At 40.8% G+C, this 14,562-nt stretch overlaps 1 protein-coding gene across 1 annotated transcript; it reads left to right on the top strand.

Moving 5' to 3' along the window:
- Positions 1-238: 238 nt before the first annotated feature.
- On the top strand, positions 239-2,087 carry LOC138859024 (uncharacterized). The gene has a single exon (XM_070113157.1). The coding sequence runs from the start codon at positions 408-410 to the stop codon at positions 1,842-1,844; it is 1,437 nt and encodes a 478-aa protein (XP_069969258.1). The 5' UTR covers positions 239-407; the 3' UTR covers positions 1,845-2,087.
- Positions 2,088-14,562: the final 12,475 nt, after the last annotated feature.

Consider the following 14,562-nt stretch of genomic DNA (forward strand, 5'->3'; position numbering starts at 1 on the left):
ATTTGCATGCAGTTGAACCATTTGTCGAAACACTTTTGCCACTCTGATTGAGGTATCTCCAAAACATGACAACAAAACCAATACCAGTCGACTGCTGTTTACTTTTGGGCTCATACGCCTAAATTCATTATTCAACACATGCCACGATATCATTGGAGTATTCCGAAATACCGAGGTGTCTAGCTAAGGTCAGGCTTCCTATCTGGGTGTTCAGTACTCTTCGATAGTGCAGCATCCAGATAGGAGGTCTTACCATGGTAGGAGGTAAGGGGCTGGATCAAGGTGTCATGCGACCCGTGCCGAAGATCAACCTGGCTGGGGGCCCTTAAATAGCCCAGTCTCGCACGGAGCTTACGGATACCTGGCGCCCTCCGTAATAAGATAGCCTTACTTGCGTAGCGGGGGCTATGCGCAAGCGGACATACTTTCCCCTACACTCGTGGGTCCAAAATATGAGCCAAAACATTAACATGATAAATAAAAACAAAAAGGAGTCCGGACCTCCTTCAAAAAGACCGGAGGGAGCGGGTTGCTCCCAGAGAAGAGCAGCGTTTGGCACGAGCTCGACAACAGCCAAAGCGAGGACAGGAGCGAAGCTTGGTCCTGGAGCAAAGGCGAATACTAAGGGGGCAGTAGCCAAGGCTGGCGCCACAAAAACAGCAACGCTGGAGGCAGCCCATACCAACCCCTGTAGCCAAAGCTTGGCAGCCAAGCAGGAGAAGGTGGGAGATGCTAAAAGCGAAGCTGCCAGTAGTGGGTCAGCCAGAGAGTGGCCTTCCTTCAGGATTGATGACCCGGCAAAAGCAAAGTATGCAGAGAGGCGACGCGCTGCATACCTGCTGAAGAAGGTGGAGCTGCAACCGCCAAGCAATGAGGAGCTCACAAAGGAGCTCCAAGAATCCATTGATTGCGCGAGAGCTGTCCTACCTAACTTCAAACTAGAAGCGCCGGTAGTGGCAACAAAAAGACAAAGGTCCGCTGAAGAGGCTAAGCCGTCAGCAAAGAGACCGAAAACTAAGGGCGTGACGCCCGTAAGATCTTTTGCTGATGTGGCCCGAAACCGCATTGTCATTGGTGTGCTGGATGAGGGTGATCCCGAAGGAAAAATCCCCAGAGCCCAATGGAAATGGGTGCAAGCCGCACTGACGAATGTGGCTTTGGAAGTGCTACTTAGCAATCCAGGTCCACCCCCGTCATGTGCGGATGCTGGATGGTATCAAGGGCAAATAAAGATGATAGCGTGTGACGACGAGAGATCGGTCCAGCTATATAAAGCAGCAATAGCTAAAGTGGGAGAGGTCTACCCCGGAGCCAAATTGGTGGCGGTAGACAGGAAAGATATCCCATCCCGACCGAGAGCAAGGGTATGGATCACGGCTACACCATCGCAGCCGGACCAAATAATGCAGCTCATAAGAGCCTGCAACCCAAATCTGCCAACGGAGGGATGGAGATTCGTCAAGGCCTTTGACGACCCCGCAGCGGAATCTGGAGTGGAGACGAAGCGAGCCACAATGCAGATTCTGCTGCTTCTAACAAAAGAATCCGTAGAACCGCTAGCGAAAAGTGGCGGAGAGATCAACTACGGATTCACAAAAGTAAAGGTCATGACCTACAAATCAGACGCCGATGCAGGAGAAAACTTGGCATCGGAATCGGAGTGCGAAGTCGAGGAAGATCCAGTGGAGTCCTCGAGCGACGCAGAGATCACGGATCAAGGTGAGTGTACTTCGGGGTCTGAACTTGCGGACAGACTCTCTAAACTCTACACTGAGAGTGAGCTTTTAAGCGACTCTCATGATGATGCAGAGAAGACCATAACTAATGCGTCTTCTCCAAATTAATTTACACTACAGCAAACTAGCGTCTCTAGCCCTAGTTAACCGCATGGCAGAAGAACGGCCTGACTTTGTCCTCATTCAGGAGCCATGGGTTAACGGAGGGCGTATCTGCGGTCTGAGGACACCAGGTTACAATCTATACGCGAATGGTTGTGTAGGTAAGCCAAGGACATGTATATTGGCTAACAAAAAGCTTAATGTCTTTTTATTACACAATTACAGTAGTAAGGACACTACGGTAGTAAGCTGGGAGACGAGCAAGAGGAAATACCGGCTCGCATCATGCTACATGCCGTACGACGAGGTAGCAGTACCATCGCAGCTGTTCAAGGAGCTGGTACGAGACGCCGAAGCATCCAAGTGTTCGATCATACTTGGATGCGACTCCAATGCGCACCATAATCTATGGGGAAGCACGGACATTAATGAAAGGGGTGAGTTGCTCTTTAATTATCTAATAGGAAGTAAGCTTCTGTTATGTAACAAAGGTAGTACGCCAACATTTATAACCAGAAACCGACAGGAAGTATTAGATATAACACTGGTATCGGAAGAACTGGTGGATAAAATAACACATTGGAGGGTATTGGAAGAACACTCCTTCTCAGACCACCGCTACATTGAGTGTATAATTGAAGAAAATGTAGTTAGGGAAGAGAAATTCAGGAATCATAGGAAAACGAACTGGCAGATGCACATGCAGGAGCTAAAAAAGCGTATTCCTATGATTCCACCATTCCAACCGGAAAAGAAAGAGGACCTAGACATCCTTGTTAAACGATTCACAGAGTCTTGTCGTCAAGCACTAGAGGTAGCTTGTCCATTAACACACAGTAGGGGAAGAATTAGACCTCCTTGGTGGACCCCAATACTTAAGAACATGCAGAAGAATTGCAGAAGGCAATTAAATTCTGCCAAACTATCCCAAGAAGATATAGAGTGGGATAACTATCACAACCACCTTCGGGCATACAAAAAGGAGGTAAGAAAAGCAAAAAGGAATTCGTGGAAATCTTTTTGTAGCGATATCGAAGATACAGCAGAAGTGTCCCGACTGAGAAAGATAATGACACAGTCGAAACACAGCATCGGATACCTTCAGAAGCCAGATCACAGCTGGACGGAATCCAGTAAAGAGACTCTGGGCCTACTAATGGACACTCACTTCCCAGACAGTTCCGAGAACCTCACAGGGGGGCATATAATGGGGAGTGAAGTAAGCTCAGAGACCCCTCCGCTAGACATAGTGTCAGATGACAATGTTTATTGGGCAATAGGCAGCTTCAAGCCTTATAAAACGCCGGGACCAGACGGTCTATTCCCGGCCCAGTTACAGCAATCCTTGAGCTACACAATAAACTGGATAACAACCATGTTTAGAGGGGCGCTGAAATTGAACTATATTCCCTCGACATGGAGGGAAGTTAAGGTGATATATATCCCAAAGGCGGGCAAAAGCTCACATATTAATCCAAAGGATTTTAGACCAATTAGTCTTTCATCATTTCTTTTAAAAACGCTGGAAAGACTAATAGAAATACATATAAAGGACATACTAAACCCAAGAAAAATGGCAGTTTCGCAGCATGCGTACTCGAAGGGTAGATCCACAGAAACGGCATTAAGCTCAGTGGTAGCAGAGATTGAAAAATCTCTGGAAATAAAAGAATACACCCTCGTAGCCTTCCTAGACATAGAAGGTGCCTTTAACAACATCCAGCCAAAGGCCATATTGAGCGCGCTTAAAGATCTGGGCATATCTGAGCCTCTCCGGAAATTAATTGAACAGATGCTCTTGGGCAGGTCAATTATTTCAACGCTGGGAGCTTCAACGATGTACAGATCTGTCCGAAGGGGTACACCCCAAGGAGGCATGTTATCCCCACTTCTCTGGGTCCTGACAATGAATAAAATGCTTGTGGACCTAGAAAAGAAGGGGATACATGTTGTGGCCTACGCTGATGATGTGGCAGTCTCGGTTAGGGGCAAGTTCCCGAACACCCTCGCTAGTCTCATGCAGACAATACTAAACGAGATTAATCGATGGGCCGTATCATGCGGACTGAATTTAAATGCTAGCAAGACAGAACTAGTATTGTTTACTAAGAAACACAGTACTCCCGAAATCACGCCGCCATTTTTAAATGGCACCAGGCTAACGATAGGGGATAAAGCAAGCTACTTGGGACTAATTTTGGACAGGAAGCTTTCTTGGAAACAAAACCTGGAAGCGAGGGTAAAGAAAGCTGCTACAGCGCTTTACACATGTAAAAGAATGGTGGGGCCCAGGTGGGGACTGACACCTCGGGTGGCTCACTGGCTGTACACAGCAATTGTAAGGCCGATCATGACCTACGGGATAGTAGTATGGTGGCCAATTACAGAAAAGAAATATGCGATTAGAAGCATGGAAAGTATACAAAGAGCAGCTAGTATTTGCTTCAGTGGAGCTCTCAGAACTACGCCAAGCCAGGCACTCAACATAATTTTACACTTGCTGCCAACAGACTTATATTGCAAGCAAATGGCAGCGAAGTCAGCTCTAAAACTGCGGGAAGCCTCCCTATTAGTCGCCTGTAACAAGGGACATTCTAGGATACTTAGGAAGTTCCCGGTTCTTCCCATAACTACGGATTTTCGCAATCCGGTGGAGCTGAACCTAAATCCGGTCCTCAATATTACCTTTCCCTCCAGAGAGGAGTGGGAACGGGATGTAGTGGTTAAGGAAGAAGGGATTAGCTTCTATACGGATGGTTCCAAACTGGATAACCGAGTAGGCGGCGGTGTCTTCTCGGCTAAATTAGATACCAAAATCGCCTTCCGGTTACCAGACCACTGTAGTGTCTTCCAAGCAGAGGTCACTGCAATTAAAGAAAGCCTTCTTGTACTAACAAAAAGCGTAATAACAACAAGAAGTGTATTTATATATACAGACAGCCAAGCGGCTTTGAAATCTCTGATGTCTCATAGGATTTCGTCGAAGACAGTGAAGGATTGCCATGATCTTCTGGCGGATCTGTCATCCTATTTCACTATAAATCTGCAATGGGTTCCAGGACACAGTGACATCCCTGGTAACTGCGTAGCAGATGAACTAGCCAGAGCAGGCACCACCCTACAACTAGATCCTGGTAAGGTGGACATAAATATGCCTCTGGCTACGTGTAGATACCTAATCGACAAACATGTCATTAATATAGCCGAGCGTCAGTGGAATCAATCCCTGACCTGCTCAACCAGCAGGCAAACGTGGCAAGAATGGAATATGAGCCGCACATGCCGACTATTAAAATTCAAGAGGAATGATATAAGAACTCTCGTAGGAGTACTAACAGGCCACTGTCTAATAGGCAGACATGCAAGTAGACTTGGCGCGCCATATAACGACTATTGCAGAAGCTGTCAGGAAATAGAAGAGGAGGAGACCATTAGACATCTTCTATGCGATTGCGCAGCACTATATAGGAAAAGAATCGCAACCATGGGTCGTGGGTTTCTTGACGACGTCTCGGAGGTTGCACAGATAAAACTTGTCACACTGATGAAGTTCATCAGAAGTACGGGGTGGTTCAGAGAGGAACCAGTAGAGTGAGGGGATCACAGTCCCAGTGGTATCACAATGGGCCTCCTAAAGACCTAAGTGTGTCGAATGACAGCCACTTTACCTACCTACCTACCTAACTAAGCCGCAAATTATGATACAAAATTGTAATTTGGTACAAGAGATGGCAGTAGACAGCTGTGGGCTAAAAATTTTTAATAGTAGGAGGGTCTCCGACCCCTAAATGGCTTAATGTATATATCTTCCAAACCGCTTAAGATATATCAACCAAAATTGATATATTGAAAACTACTAAAAGCATGATAGCTCACTGAATAAATAAGGCACATGCATTAAATTTCACGACCAGGATGGCAGAGAAGGGCTTCATAGGATCCGGTGTGAAAATTTATCAAGAAAATCCCCGCTTAATTCCTATATAACAAATTTAAATTCCTATTTTTGAAAGGTTTTATTCCGACCGATTCAATAGTGATTGATTAATAAAATTTAAAATGATATATGGGAAGTAGGTGGATTTTAGTCCGATTTCGCATATTTTCACAATATAACAAAATAATGTTGCAATAAAGTTAGTTCCCGGGTCCTTAGAAGCACTTCCGTGCCATCTCGCTGTTGCTGCCGAATTAGTTGATTTACCGAAACTTAAGTAGTTTTCAACAGAACCGTTATATGGGATGTGAACATGATTATCATCTGATTTGATCCATTTTCACAGTGTATGAAGAGATGCAAAAACACTAGCGGGACCATGCACAAGTTTTAAAAAGTTTTAAATTGCAAATGCGTCTCTTTATTATGTTTCTCACTGCCAATATGCATATATCGATCTTGATTAGTTTTAGGTGGTACAAACAATTATTAGATAAAATTAAGTTAGGCCTAACGGCCCAAAACGCCGATCCGTTGTGATATCTTAAATTCCAATATAATGATCACAATTCGACAAAGCTATTTCAGCCTATCACAAATTTTTTGAGGATTATAGTTTCAGTTTCGGCTATCTCTCCTGATTTTCTGTAAGTATGACTGACAAGATGGTCCAACCTCAGGCTTGCAAAAGCTGGACATTGAGGGAGGACGTACTTGGATATTTCTACTATTATAAATAATAATAATCATACTCTTGCAACATGTTGCTACAGAGTATAATATTATAGTTTTGTTCTCCTAACGGTTGTTTATATCACCTAAAAATAATCGAGTTAGTTATAAAGATATATATATATAAATGATCAGTATGATGAGACGAGTTGAAATCTGAGTGACTGTCTGTCTGTCCGTCTGTGCTAGTGAGGAGGAGTTCGTAGATGGGTGTAATCGGACTATTGTCACGCCCACAAAACGTCATTAATCAAAAAACGTATAACATGCCATAACTATGCACTAAATTAAGATATAAAACTGTAATTTGGTAGGGGAATTGCAGTAGCAAGGGTTTTATTAGGTTTAATGTACATGTCTCTCAAATTATTAAAGCTAAAATAACAAAATTCGCGTATGATAATTCCTATAAAAACTTCCACCGACGCTGCGTAAATGGATAAAATCGGATTATAACCCCGCTCTCTCCCATATAAGGGTTTGTATAAAACTACTAAAAGCGCGATGATACATTAGGGCTTTACAGCAGCCGGGGTCAAAATTGGACGATAGGCAAGTTAAAATGTTTCCGAGTATTTTTTTAATACGGCAAAAATTGAATATCCCCCAGTGATTAGATTCTTTGTTTTGAAAAGTTTAATAGGAAATTTATGAACAATTGTTAGAAGTGTATAAGGAGTCCACACCTTCAAACCGCACCATTGATTTTTGGGCTGGTGAATTTAAACGTGGTCGCACTAGTCGTGAAGACGATCCACGCGAAGGACGACCAAAAACAGCCACCACCAGAAATCATTGAGCAAGCTCATAATATTGTTAGTGAAGATTCAAGTTTGACTAAGCGTGAAATTGCTAATGCCATAGGCATCTCAGACGAACGAATGCTTCATATTTTACATGGAAAATTACATACGGAAAAGCTGTTTGGAAAGTTAGTGCCGCACACGTTAACAATTCAACAAAAACTGGATAGAAAACAAATTTCTCAGCACAATTTTGAGCGTTTTAAGCAGAATAAAACCGATATCTTGCGTCTTTTTAAAACTATAGATGAGACTTGGAAAGGATGAGAAAAAGGAATTTGTTGATTGATTATCGGCAGAAAGGTAAAACAATCAAATTTGAATATTATTGCAGCATTTGGATCAGCTGGATAAAAGAATTCGTGAGGAAGTAACTGGTTTGCAGCACAAAAAAAATCAAGACAATACACCTGCTGTCAAAGGTGTTTTAACAATGACAAAATTCACCGAATTAAAGTACGAATTGCTTGAACATCCACCGTATTCACCAGACTGGCTCCCAGCGACTACTACCTCTTCAAAAACCTGAAACAATTCTTTCGTGAAAAGCGTTTTTTTCGATTAAAGAAGCTATTGAGTTAACGGAGATTATATTGAATAAATAATATACTTCGTAGCAAAAACCATATATTTCATTTCGAGCGCAAAAACTGTTTAACCAACCCGTATATTGACCAATGTGGGAGTTGTTTTAGTGAAATTGAGAGAGTGTATTTCACGATTTCGTCGAACTATGAAGTTGAACATTTTCGCTACATTTTTGAATATTACCGGCTTTAATTCTTGCAAGTTGCAAGAGTATGAAATGTTCAGTTGCATCTTTACTTATATCCGGAAATATTTTGTCTTAACAAGCGCCTTCCAACATCTTTAAAATTTCGGAAATATGCTAGTTTTTAAATTTCAGAAAATAAAATTTAAAACGTTTAATACGGCGCAGCTTATTATTGTGAAAAGGTCGCAACTGGCCCAGACGAAACCCTTGCTATTCCCTTTACCTGTGATGGTGATTTTACTTCTTGGGGGTAGCCATATAGCGGCGGTTGAACTGCTATCTTCTAGCCAGGTTCAACTCTCTGTTTTCCTGTATTGTTCGCTTATGATGATTAAATCATAGCCGTTCTCCATCACCATCTGGGAGAGTAGTGCGTCAGCAGCCTTGCATCTGTGCATATTGGCCTGTAGGATATTCATTTATTCAAGTATTTCCTATATACTACGCATTTTGCAGAGCCCGGTATATGGTAAAAGGGTTCGTGTTTGGCTTCTGTACAGAGGCAGCATAATGAAGGCTTTGTGCATTCTTTCGGTTTGTGACCTGGTTGGTTGCATTTTATGCAGATACATTTCCCTCTTCTATCGGGTCCTTTGCAGTCCCAAGCTAGGTGTCCTGATCCAAAGCAGCAGAAGCCCTTCTTTGCGTTTTCTTTGAGTCGTAGTTTTTAGTGGTTTAGTAAATTATACTTTAAACCTATCAAAGAGCAAGGGCTACGCTTACTTTTTCAACATTTTTTAAACCGCAGATGTCTCTCCCCTAATTCAATTCGATGTATTAAATAACGGTCTTGTATTCTACTGTGGAGCTCAGTTATGGCACTTTATACATTTTCGATTAATAGCGTTTTGCGGTCGTGGCGATGGTCCGATCCAATGATGCCAAGAAACTTGTGTACCAAGAGTTATAATTATCTTATTTTAATTATTTTGTATCTTAATTTTTACTCAAGTTAGAGCTTGCACAGATGAGCGTGCGGACATACAGATACCCGGATCTTAACTCGTCTGGTCATCCTTATCATTTATATATATGTATACACATAATATATAACCTCATATCTTAGTTGTCTGTATCACCTCAGTTGTCTGTATCACCTAAAACTAATCGAGATAAATATACATATGCATATATAAATGATCAGTTTGATAAGACGAGTTGAAATCCGGGTACTGTCTGTCCGTCCGTCAAGCGATAACTTGTGTATTTTACTATACATACAAATTTTTCTTCCAGTATATATTGGTCAATATAAGGGTTATCTCATTTATCTAATCAATATATCCCACTAAATAAAGTCAGTAAAAAGTCTTTGAGTACTAATAATCCACATTTAGTTCCCACCAATGTACATAAGGACATATATGTATACAGCATATGAGTAAAATCTATTTTCCTACATCTCTAACAACTCTGAAAATAAACAACTAAGATCGTAATGACGAAATTATGCAGTTCTGCATTGGCATAAAGCGAATTTGTGAACAGAACCGTAATTATGCATATGCGCTCGTAAAAGCACGTGCAACATGCAACGCAATGCGGGACCACCGCTGCGCCGTGAAACATGCTATGCACAAAGTCGCTTTAGCTACGAGAATGAGGAGGGAGGATAAATACACGGAACAATGCTATAACGACTTGGACAATTTCCCTCCCAAGCCCAAACAATGACTTTAGTGATATCTATAAAAGTACTACTGGCCTCGCTGATTAGGTATAACATGAAATGTTCTTCACCTGACCCCTCCTTGTTTCCGTGCAAGTATATTCATGTCTCTGAAGATATTTGATCAGTTCTGCATGTACTAAAACGTTTGTATTAATGTGGATAACCACACTCTTTCATTTTTGAACTTTAGCGAAATTATTTAATACTACTTAAACTTACGTTTGTAAAGTTTTATTCGGTCATTTAAATATTTGCTTAACAGCAAATTTTAATACGACACAGGTTAGTTAATGAAACGTATTAAATATGTTTTGTATCTTTCGACTTAAAAATGTTATCGGACATAGTGATATCGCTTGGAAATGTACAAATAAATTTTATAAAATACAAATATCATCAACACGTATACCTATGTAAGCATTTTATCAGTGCAATTACGAAAGTTAGAATATACTTATATACACTGTGTACACACGATTCTACAGCTTCTTCTGGAATCAAAACTCGTTGTCTACATAGTTAATTCTTGATTTAAAGTAACACAACCAATCGACAGATGCCAACCAACCAACAATGTTCTGAACGGGAGCTTTGTGAAAAATACTTACTATTTATATGAATCAATTGTATTCCCTGTCAACATAAATTTTTACACAATGAATCGACTATACTGCATTACTTAGTTATATTGGGTGTATGCATTTCTAAGAGAGAGGAAGAAAGGTACTGTCATTTCGCGTCGTTCTCAGTAGATGTCATTTGTTTTAGCGTGAACAACAATTTGTTTCATTCATATGACAATGTCGAAATTTGTACCAGATAAAGTGTTTTTGCAGAGAGTTCTTCTTCATTACTTTAACATGAAAAAAAGTGCTACCGAAAGCCATCGTATTTTAATGGACGTTTATGGTGACCATGCTTTAGCCGAACGAACGGTTTAAAAGTGGCAATATCGACTTAGACGACGGAGAACGACCCGGACAGCCAAAAAAATTTCATGACGAAGAATTGGTGACATTGCTCGACGCAGATGCATGCCAAACGCAAGAAGAACTTGCAAAAGTATTAGGAGTTGATCAAGCAACCGTTTCCAGATGATTAAAATCATTAGGATTCATCCAGAAGCTTGGAAGTTGGGTGCCTTATGAACTAAAGCCAAGAGACGTCGAACGTCAATTTTGCATGTCGGAAATGTTGCCTCAACACCACCAAAAGAAGTAATTTTTGCATCGGATTGTCACTGGCGATGAAAAATGGATTCATTATAATAACCCAAATGATGCCAAGGTTATGTTATGTATTTGGTGGGACCACAAGGGTGTGCTCTATTATGAGCTATTGAAATCGGGTCAGACGATCAATGGGGACCTCTACCGAAAACAATTGATTCGTTTGAAAAAGGCCATCGCGGAAAAACGACCAGAATATGCGCCAGACACGAATCAATAATTTTTCGTCATGACAACGCTCAGTCACATGTTGCAAGACCAGTTAAAAACTATTTGGAAAACTGTGGGTGGGAAGTTCTACCTCACCCACCCTATAGCCCAGACATAGCACCTTCCGATTACCACTTGTTCAGATCAATACAGAATGCCCTCACCGGAGTACGCTTCACTTCAGAACAGGGTCCGATGGGCAATACTTTGAACATTAAATTTATAACAATTTTTTCACAATAAAGTCTTAATAATATTTTGATGTATTTTATAAAGCTTACCAGCTTCTGCTCAAACGGAATCAGACTAATACCACGCGCTGCCATTTTTTAAAAGTGGACGTGTCTTCATCCCTAATAAGTTAAATGTACATTGGGGTGTCCCAAGGTAAAATACAAGATTTTATTATTCTAAAGTTTAATCGCATACCCTCAATTTTTTCTAAATAGTCTTATCAGAATGAATAAGAAATATTATTGCGATTGAATCATGACAACCAGTGCAAATTCGCTTAGGACCTACACCGACTGTGCGTAAATAGATGAAATCGGATTAAAATCCTGCGCTCTCCCCATATAACGGCTTTGTTAAAAACTACTAAAAACGCCTTAAATCAATAACTAAAACCTTCAAAGACCTAAAGTTTTACAATCGAGGTGGTACAAGAGGGCTTTATAGGATCCGGTGTCAAATTTGGACGATGGGCGTGGTGCCGCCCACATTTAGGTAAAAATCCTCATCTCAAGACTTACTCAACCGATTTCTTCCAAATTTGGCATGTAATATTATCCTGATATCTACATCACATTGTGAAAACAGGCGAAATCAGACAAAAACCACGCCTACTTCCCTTCTTTTACTACTTACAAATATGTGGACCCCAGTTCGTAGGACTGACTTTTGCCGAAAATTTGGTCAATCTGTTTGAAATTTGGTCAATATTGTTTGAAATTCGGGAAAATGTGTTTTTAATAATAATTGTCCAGTGTGCCAAAAAACGATTGATTCAAATCAATACTTCCGTTAACCCTATCTAATATGAAGATTTTCAAAATTCTAGGTAACTTTATACCACATATGTATATCGCCCAATGTGCTAGTAATTATAATGAAATAAAGGGAGCGTATTTTTCTAATAACAGTCTATCTTTGTGCCCAAAATGGATAAAATCGGGCGGAAACCTGCCTTAGCCCCCATATAACTGATATTCACGATTTTGAAATGTTCGGCTGACTTTACTTCATATATATATATATATATATGTTTATATTTATATATTTATAAAATTGCTTGAAAATAATGCGTAATATTTTAATGAAATTAACTGGACACGTTTTCTTAAAAGTTATAAAATTATGTTAATGGTTCTCAATGGCGCTAAATGGATTGGTCTTGGTTTAAACTTCTTGTATCTGGTGTAATGGATTCCGAATCTATGGATGCCGTTTTTCACATCAACTCAGTATATTAAATTTAGCTGCTTTGGTTGAGTTTATGTCACATATATCTCATTTGAGGATGATTTTAGTAAAATTTTTTGGCCTTAAAGGTTTTTCGTTTAGCAATTGAAAGCCAGGTGAACAAAGCTTTACTTTTGACTAAAACGAAGTCATAGATGTTTTTGATGATGACAATAAGACAGCTATTTCATCGGTTATATACCCAAATGCTTTCTCATCTCGTTTCGTCATCGTCCATGTTTTTGCGCCGTATAATAGGACGTTAATAATGAGAGACTTATAGAGCGTAATTTTTATTAATCGAGAGACAGAAAGATCTGCCTACTGATTCCAAAGTAGCACCTGTTGGCAAGACTTCTTCTACGCTTGATCTCCAAGCTTAGTTTACTGATAATTATGTTGGTTCCGAGATATACAAAATTTTTAACCTTTTCAAATGTATAGATGCCAATAGTGGCATAGTTGTCAAGACGCGAGATACTTTGTCTTGCCCTCGTTCGCCACAAGACTAACCTCTTTCGCTTTTTTTTCTAGGCTGAAAAAATCTGCAGAGACGACTCTATTGTAAGGCATACCATGTCAATATCAACTGTCACGTATCACTTTTTCCAGCATTATATTGAAAAATACGCACGAGAGGAAATCACCCTGTCAAAAACTTCTTCTGGTATCGAACGGTTGGGAGAGGTCCATCCCGATTCTGACGGAGCTCATCGTTTTTCTGAACAAGTCGATGTTAGCACCTCGGATGAACGTGCATCTAGCACACTGGAAGCGTGCCGTCCGTCTATCACAATGTGATCAATTTAATTGCGCATGTTTAGATCAGGAGACAGCCAGGTAGCTTTATGAATGTTTAGATGCTGAAACCTGGGGCTACAAAGACTAAAGTTTCCAACCAATCACCATCTTAACATCGTGGCGGAGGCATTCGTCGTTCGTTTCGTCGTCTTCTGGCGTAGCGTGTGCACAAATTAAACGTACATATAGCTTGTGATCAAATTTAGCCTTATTGCGGATTGTGGCTATCCTTTCACTCATCGGGGTGACATCTGGTGATAAGATGGCAACGCCTCCGACCAACCCTAAATCTTACACCAAATTTGTGCGTCGTCTCATGGCAGCTGTAGTAGACGTCTCATGCTGCATATTTCGTGCAGCCATGTCCCGTCCATCACATTTCCTGGAATGCAGTGATGTCAGCTTTGTATTTTTCGAGGACATTCACCAGTTGGAAAGCGGCCTCCTTCATGTTCGTTTGAGAGTTTGCTGTGGTCGTTAACGTTTGGGGAGGTCAATATCCCCGGCTTTCGTTTTCCTTTCATTTGAACTACATTTTTACGTGGTGGGTCCTAAACCCTGCGGCACAACCCCAGCTGGGGGGCTTGGGTCAACACTCCTCCAGATATTGCGGAACTTTTGAAAAAGCGGAATATCCAAGCTTGTTGTCACTTGACTGATTTTTGCTGCAAATACGCTTTTTAATATTAACTCGTACATGTGATGGCGGCAGGCAAAAATTAGCAATTCTACTTGTATATCAAGTTTATGTTCAAGAAGGATGCAAACACTATAATTACATCCTGCGTATGATGCTGTAGTATCAAAACAAATAATTTGTGCACTAACTTCTAGGTTCCAGTCAGCATACGGGTTTTAAACCGCTTTTGCCTGTTCTCTTCCTAAATTTTCTAATCTAGGCAGAGCTATAAATTTTTCTTGATTTCCGTATGAAATAACTACAGGAAGCAGACACATATGGTATTTTCCATCTACGTGAACTGCCTCAAATTCTGGCAAATCTTCTTGCAATAATATTATGTCTGCGTTCGAATCAAATGAAATCATCATATGATGATGTCGATGGGGTTGTCTATGCAGTATATTTAGATCGCCGTTTCTCTT

The sequence above is a fragment of the Bactrocera oleae genome, chromosome 2, assembly GCF_042242935.1.
Source record: "Bactrocera oleae isolate idBacOlea1 chromosome 2, idBacOlea1, whole genome shotgun sequence".
Lineage (NCBI taxonomy): Eukaryota > Metazoa > Arthropoda > Insecta > Diptera > Tephritidae > Bactrocera > Bactrocera oleae.

Bases quoted from the DNA above. Each gene is read 5' to 3' on its own strand.
- LOC138859024 (XM_070113157.1), top strand. From the start codon at position 408: ATGCGCAAGCGGACATACTTTCCCCTACACTCGTGGGTCCAAAATATG.